The sequence below is a fragment of the Morone saxatilis genome, unplaced genomic scaffold (genome assembly GCF_004916995.1).
Source record: "Morone saxatilis isolate NCDOM2014 unplaced genomic scaffold, NCSU_SB_2.0 Contig22, whole genome shotgun sequence".
NCBI lineage: Eukaryota > Metazoa > Chordata > Actinopteri > Moronidae > Morone > Morone saxatilis.
The window spans coordinates 13,913,844-13,921,696 of record NW_023339785.1 but is presented as its reverse complement, the minus strand read 5'-3'; the positions used below and the strand labels follow the sequence as shown (position 1 = coordinate 13,921,696).

The following is a 7,853-nucleotide window of genomic DNA, read 5'->3' as shown; positions in this document are numbered from 1 at the left end:
TGTGCACCATATATGACCACTCCTATGCTGTTTTACTATTTCACTGTTTCGAGGTTCCCCCATGGCCCCCCAAGACCAGCAGGGGCCATCAATGTACACAAATTTGTAATTTTTTTGTATTTTGGGTCACTTTAGGAAAAGTCATCAAATTTCAGGTTAAAAGAATGACATGTAGGGTATTTTTACTGCTGTCAAATGACGGTCAATTTTGACCCGAACAGTATTTAAGGGTTAATTGATTATCAAAGTGGTTGCCGATTATCTTCCTCTTGATTGATTAATTACAAGTTTACAAGGTAGATTGCTTTATCATTCTACAACACATACAATGAGATTAAGTTGTAGATGCTACTCACAAAAACAAACATATACAGTAGTTGAATAAAATAGTAAGTCGTAGAAATACATTTCTAAATACATACATCTGTTACATGGTGGAGTGAGGATGAATTAAGGAGCCTAACAGCCTGAGGGAAGAAGCTCCTCTGGTGATATGACAGCAGATACTTCTGTATGCAGCAGGGTGAAGAGGCTGTCTGCAGTGGGTACTGTGTTTTATTATCCTTTGGTTCATTGACTAATTGTTGCAGCTCTAAAATAGAAATATTCCAGATTTCTTGTGTTTAATTTTATTCACATTTTCCCAAAATTCAGCCTGACATATTTGGTATCTTTGGCAGATTTGGGATCTCTGCTAGAATCTTAAACACGTTTCTGTGCATTTAAACAATGTGTGGTTGCACAGCATGAGTTTGTATGACTGACCACCAAAAAGCTGCTGTTTAAATCGCTGCCTGTCCTTTAAAAAATGACAAACACAATCTGTGGCCAATAACACCAGCAATCACCTTGAATAAATGGACATCAAAATCACATGCCTCATGTGGATCATATCTTCATTCAGAACAACCTTTTTTTTTTCCTTTTGTAAAACAGCCGTGTCAGCTGTTTATTCACATTATCAGCAGTTTTCAGTATACGGGTACAGTTGACTATAAAGGTGCAAAATATCTATTGAATTTGAGCCCATCTGCAGAGAGCTAGAGACATGTGTCTTAGCTTTTCTTTTCCACAGAGGCAGGCTATAGTCAGCATACAGGGAAAAGGTCAGATGAGAGGGTCATCTGCCCACACTCGACTTGGACTTTCATTATCTAAACATCTGTTTCATGTTCGTCTCCCTGTGTGTACATAACCATGCACACACGTTTGTGCATCCACGTGTGTGCACAGTCATGTAGAGTTGAAAAGGTTCCTTATTGATTTTCTGCTGACTGCTGGGCAGAACAGAGGAACGCGGGAGAACGGGAAGATGGGAAGACAAGAACAAAGGAAGAAGGAAGGAAGTGAGAGGGAACAGAAGAGACAGGAGAAAGTGTGGCCTTGAGTGTTTTGAATAGAGGTGAGTGGGCCGAGCTTCGGGGAGGGTGTGTGGTCAACTGGAGGCTGTTATTGGCGGAAACACAAAGTCATGTGCAGCTCAGACGGAAACACTCTTAACACACACACACACACATACTCACGCGCAGCACCAACACAGCGCAGACCTAAATACTTGCCAGGACACAGGAGGCAGCGGCAACAATAAAACACACTTGAATTATCAAGTGTTGGTACCAGCTGACACATCACACGCAAACACACATGCCTGACATGAGCGTAAACAAACACAGCTCCCAGTCACAACACGAACTGTTTCCTCAGCTGAGACAAATAGAGGCCCTGACCACGCTGAGACTCTCAGCTACCAACACTTTTCTACTTAGTTGTTCCAGGAACACAACCCTACATTAGAACGTTCTCAAAATGAGTTATGTGACCACAGTAGAGATATTCTTCTTTTCTGTTTCAGTGCTATAGTATGGGACCGGCCGCAGGGCGCTTTCAGAAAGAAAAACACATTTTGGTCCTGATGACATTCAACATGATGCCGATGTAAGAGAGAGAGAGAAAGAGAGAGAGAGAAAAAAGAGAGGGTGCAGGCTAATTTCTCACATTGTCTGGTTTGCATGTTTAGCAAATCAAACGGTAATTTAAAACATTTAATGTGTGCGTTTTATTTTCTTTACCAATTGGAGCCACTAGTACCTTGAACGACTGACCCTGTTATCATTGAAGACTAAATTTTGTCCTGGGTGTCCTGATCAGACTTTGACAGCTTAAAATATACTATAATGTGAGACACCCTGTCAAAACTTTTTGGAGGCGGTCAGTGACACACATACAATACATAGTGTGACAGCAAAGGCAGCCTCGGAGGCATTAGATTACCATCTAATCCCATTTGTGGTTTGCAGATAAACTTTTACAGAGTTGTCGTTTTCTTTTTTTCCCTCGTTCTCATTTCTTTCTTTCAGGACCTCACCCAACAAAACAATAAGATCTATCTATATTGACTACACTGGATCTGTTATGAGCAAGAACCAACTGCTGTAATAACTAAAGAGAGACAAGAGGATCAACTGTTTGACCACAGATAAGTTAACTCAGTGAACATCGGTAATACACTAATTATACATCTACAGTTTGTGCTACTGATTATCTAATAATCACCTATAACCTAGCTGATATCTCATCTCGTCTGTAAATATCAGTATTTATAGATATTCTCCATTAATCAGTCAGAATCTGTCTTTTTCCTGCTTCCTGTTAATTGTGTGTCTCACCGTGAGAGAGGTGAAGGTCAGGCAGATGCCTCCGAATCCGTTCAGAGAGAGAGCCAAGAAAATAAGCGCTGACAGAACTGCAATGAAAAAGATAAACACAGAAGAAGAGTTAAATGACAAGCGAGTGGTGTAGCTGCAGATTACGACCTCCTCGTCTCACCCTCTTGGACCAAGTGTGTAGAAGAAACTAAGGTGGCTGCAAAAAACTATCTATAGCCAGTGTTTGGTTTGGTTTTTCTGGGCTACTGTAGAAACATGGCAGCTCAACAAAGCGGCCTCTGTGGAAGACGACCCACTTCCAAAAACGTCTCATTCTAAGGTAACGAAAACACAACAGTTCTTATTTTCATGTAATAAAACACTAATAAAAACACACCTAATAATATTATATTCCATTTCTGCCAATAGATCCTGCTAAATGTTACACACAGGACCTTTAAAGCCAAGAACTACTCAAGACTGGAGATATCTTCCACCGCATCCACCAAAAGCCTTAAAAGGTTTTTTTTTTAAGTGACTACACAGAACAGAACAGTGTAAAAATAATCCATAATAGATGCAGTTACCCCACTTTTTAACATCTGAATGGTGTAATTATGAATTAATCCACTTTTTACTTGTTTGTAATGGTTTTTTTTGCTGTTTTTTGTTATGTTTCTATGGCAACATTTGTCAGTTCAAGCTAAAAAAAAAAAAAAGACAGATATGGTGATCAAACAGGCACTTTGCCTGAAGCATATTGAGGCCCTTATGAAGTGGAAGCAGCAGCTGGTAAAACAGCTCAATAAAACCGGCTACATGAAATGAAATATGGCATTTTTAGGTAGCGCACATCCATTTCCTGGTGTGCATTCAAAGAAGCTGACTATCGGCTATTGTTCATAACCGGATCCCGATTTTGACTGCATTCTTCTTTCCCATTTTCATTCCCATCTTAAAATTACATGGTTTCCATTGCAGCCAGAGGCGAGATTTGAATTGTTATGTGGACAGAAGGAAGGAATGTGAAGAATGTGGAGTCTGGCTAGTTTTACACCTTTGCACACCTGTCCCACAGCACCTGCTGTAACTGTTCAACCAATAGTTGTCCAGTGGTGAAAGGAGCTTTTAGCTGCTTTTAAACAATTCTACTATTGATACTGTCTATAGAAAGAAATATTGTAATTCTTCCCGAACCAAGTACCTAGTACGCATTGATAAGACTAACCCTTATATAATTGGAACTATAGAGACACAAATGGCACCACTTACTTAGGTTTTACTTAATTCTAGTCAACTAAATAATCAAAACTCTTCGTATTTTAGCTGTCTGCCATGTGTTATATAGTACAGGTACTCTGCAGTCTGCGTTAACATGCAAAATGTCGCTCTACTCGCCATGTAAGTACATCACAACCTCGGGAGATCGTCACATTTAGCAGTTGATTAAGTTGGTTGATTGGTTATCAATTAATGTGTGTTTGTGATTGTACTCACCGTGAGGGTTGTAGGCAGACAAGGCCATTATAACACAGGACAGACCGAAACATGAACTGTAACAAAAGAACAAGGATATTTTAAATTCTGGCATACTATATCATATCTTAGCATGCTGAAAGTCACATGTAGTATTTCCTGCATACATAATTTGTGTTTGCACAAAGAAGTCAAAAAGTAGAGAAACTCCCAGAGGCCCAAGGTTAACTAACTGCTGGTGACTCACCAGTCTCTGTGTTTGTATGTCTGAGTCATACCACTGCCACGTTATTGAGTGAAAGTGTGATTCAAATGAGTTTAGTTGTTTGGTTGGTGAACAATCTTTTCATACATAAATAACAGCAGTCAGGTTACTGGTGATCTGCCAAAGACTCAAACTGTCAGTAGTGTAACAGCCTGTATGTTTAAACATATGCAGCTGCAGATAAACTTCTTGTTCTCTTCTTACTCCAGTTTTATCAACTTTAATCTTACTACAATTGTCACGTGTCTACACTCAAGAATGTCACTACTACTATACACACACTCACACACACTAGTGCCCCACTTACATTCATTGATTCACATGTTGAAAATGAAATCTCCCTCCCTCCCACTTTGGGAATGTGATCTGTCTGCTTTTCTTATCTTCACAATCACCTCAGTAGTAGTAAAAGAAGTGACTACCGTTTACTCCAGATTCTCACTCGCATAAATAAAGGAATAGAGGAAATGTGAAGTAGTCAAACTCAACAATCTATATCTGGTTAGGGCCCGAGCACTGGCAGTGCGAAGGCCCTATTGTAATGCAAGGAATTGTTATTTTTCTGCCTCTTCGACTGCATATTTGGCGGCCAGCAACATGCTCGAAAAGTCATGGAAATTTGCACAAAATTCAATCGTGTAAGGCGGACATGTACGAAAATTGGTACACATGTGTATCGTGATAAAAGAAGCAGAAAAGCCTCTTGGACCAATACCTCAAACTAAACAGGAAGTCGGCCATTTTTGGCGATTTGCACACGTTGTATTTGAAGGAACTCCTCCTAGGGAATTTATCGGATCGACTTCAGATTTGGACACAGCCATTTAAACACATTCACCATTAAAAGTTGTGCTATTTACGTTATTCCGCAAAACACCGTGGATGTGGCGTGGCGTCCCGTGTTGCAACAGCACGCAGCACACCCGAGTTGCGTGGAGTGCGAGGGCCCGTTCATCGCTGTTTGCAGCTTTTATTTTTTTTAAGTGTTTTTGAATTATACTGACCATAAAAAGATGCCTCAATACATCAACCCTGCAGACATGCACGTTCCCTGTCACTATTTTTAGAACCATTACCTGCCCACCAGGCGAATTGGTCGTGGCCCAAATTTGTCCATCAGGATACCGAGCGGCAGGGTGGTGGCACTGAGCAAGAAGGAGCCGATGGTAAAGCCCAGATTCAACATCTCCTCCTGGTCCACGCAGCTGAGCCACTCCACCTCGTCACCGGTGGAGTTGCCCAAACTGATGGCCACAGACTCATTCTCTGCGGGAACGAGTGTGGAGGGTTGATTAGAGAGCGAGTGGAAGAATGTGTATAGAGAAAGCTGAATAATTGGTTTAGAAATGATTCGGAAAAGAAAAGTGTTATTAAGCCTTTCCTTTGCACATTGGATAAAGTTCACAAGAAGGTTCACTAAAATGATTTTATAAGAAAATATTTCATATTTTAAAAGTTATTTAGGGTCCCCATAAACAAATACCTATTCCTTGTGTTTGCCAAAAAGTAATTCAAAGAACAAAACTCCAATAAGAGAAGAAATTAGACTAATTTGGGATTTTTGAATCTTTAGTGCTGCATAAAATGACTATAAACACCAATTACAGGTATAGCGAATATGAAAATCCTCTTTGTGAGTATCAAGGTGATAAAACAATGTTAAGTATGTTTTTGGAGCTGTTAAAGAGAAACAAACCGATAAAACTTTACGATTACGGGATGCGGAGGTGCTGATTTTACCTAGGCACAGGTGGGAGTAGAAGCCTTCCCTCTTCAGCATGATGAGCAGGGAGCCCCAACCCAGCAGCACAGCCGAACACAGCAGGTTCTCAATCACAGCTGTCACCGCCATCCACCAGCGCCTCCTGTAGGCCTGGACGAGAGAGGGCGCCATCGCTGCTGCTCTGTGATGAGGCGGAAGGAGGGACAACGGCAGAGATTAAAATGACTGACAGGTTGCATTAAAGAAACTGGAGGGCAACGACTGAATATCTTTAGGAAAGTGTGATGGTTATATTTCACATTTTACAGACTAAACAATACCACAGAATGTTAAGTTTTCAAACTGGTTACATTAGGGACTTTTTAAGACATTTTTAGGACCATCATTAATGCAATTGAAGGCCTATTTTATGTCCAAAAACTGGCAAAAAAAGAAAAATCTGTATTTGTTCCATGTCAGTATTGTTTTATAGTTGTTACAGGATGATCAATACAATCCTTTCCACTTGTATTACTTCATACATACATACTAAATACAATTTAGACCTGTCAAAATCATATTTAAGACATTTTAAGACTTTTTTTAAAACACCCTGGTATATTACCCTTAGCAAGTTTGGAAAGCCTGTTCCTAGATCAGCATTTATACTCCTAGAAGACAGATGCAAACTAGGACTACAACTAAAAATTACTTTCATTACTGATCAAGTATATTTAACTTACTATTAGAGTAACAAATCAAATATTCACATTTAAGAAGCTGAACCCGGAGACAATTTGCTATTTTTGCTTCAACTATTATTAGATACTCAAACCTTTTGCTGCTTAATTTTCTGTCAATTGACCAATCAGCACAAAACACAAATTATGACACAGTAAAATTACAATGAAACTCAAGCATAAGATGATGTGTGACTACATGACCCCCTTTTAAAAGCTGTCATGATCCATTTTCTCTGTGGGTAAGATGCTCCACATATTGAACCTCAGGACAGAGACCGGCGTCTGTCCACAGTAGGATTTACAAAAGGGCACCATCTCCTTTCACTCAGTGGTATTTTGTTATGTTTACTTCACTGAGGAGACCTGATGGAGCCCCTCGAGACAGGACATTTTTCTCTCAGTTTGCCTAATGAGTGCCCATGTGACCAGTCATTGTTTTATAAATCCCAGCTGGGCACCTGACACCTCATTGTCCTCAGAAATCCTCCCACTGTGCTGTCAGCAGAGCAGCTATTTCACCCTTGATTTTGACCAGAGGAAACAATGCCTTTGTTCTGGAAATTGGGATAGCATCCTAAAAGGGTGAAATTTCCATCTGAAAGCAGCACAGAGTTGGACTGAAGGAGTCTTCCACAGCATGTAACCACTGTTTGGTTTAATGGGTCAAAAGTGAGTGGTGATGCAGCTTTAACAAACACACACAAACAAAAGAAAAACTGAAACTTAAGACATGACTGACACAGTCAGGTTATGACAACCTGGAAGGTACACAAACAAACACACTCATACACACAGAGGACAGGTGACAGATGACAGGTCACTATAACCTGTGACATGAGTGACCAACACACAGAATCCAGTCATGAACTTCCTGACATACACACACGACTGGAAAGCAAGCAAGCAACAAAGATCCAAATATAACCAGCTATTTGGGTTAGGGTTAGGGTTAGGGTGAGTGGGTGAACCAGAGAAGAAGTGGAACAGAGGGAGGAAAGAAGAAGTGGAACAGAGGGAGGAAA

General features: G+C 40.3%; 1 protein-coding gene across 1 annotated transcript in view; it reads right to left on the bottom strand.

The window, feature by feature from the left end:
- The window catches only part of slc43a1a (solute carrier family 43 member 1a), a 23,139-nt gene that overhangs the window by 11,056 nt on the left and 4,230 nt on the right, over positions 1 to 7,853 (bottom strand). The window contains exons 2-5 of the mRNA XM_035669626.1: positions 6,127 to 6,290; positions 5,463 to 5,652; positions 4,143 to 4,198; positions 2,667 to 2,743 (exon numbers count right to left, since the gene is read on the bottom strand). Of these exons, the coding sequence (XP_035525519.1) occupies positions 2,667 to 2,743; positions 4,143 to 4,198; positions 5,463 to 5,652; positions 6,127 to 6,280 (477 nt within the window). The 5' untranslated portion in view covers positions 6,281 to 6,290. The remainder of the gene's footprint in view (positions 1 to 2,666; positions 2,744 to 4,142; positions 4,199 to 5,462; positions 5,653 to 6,126; positions 6,291 to 7,853) is intronic.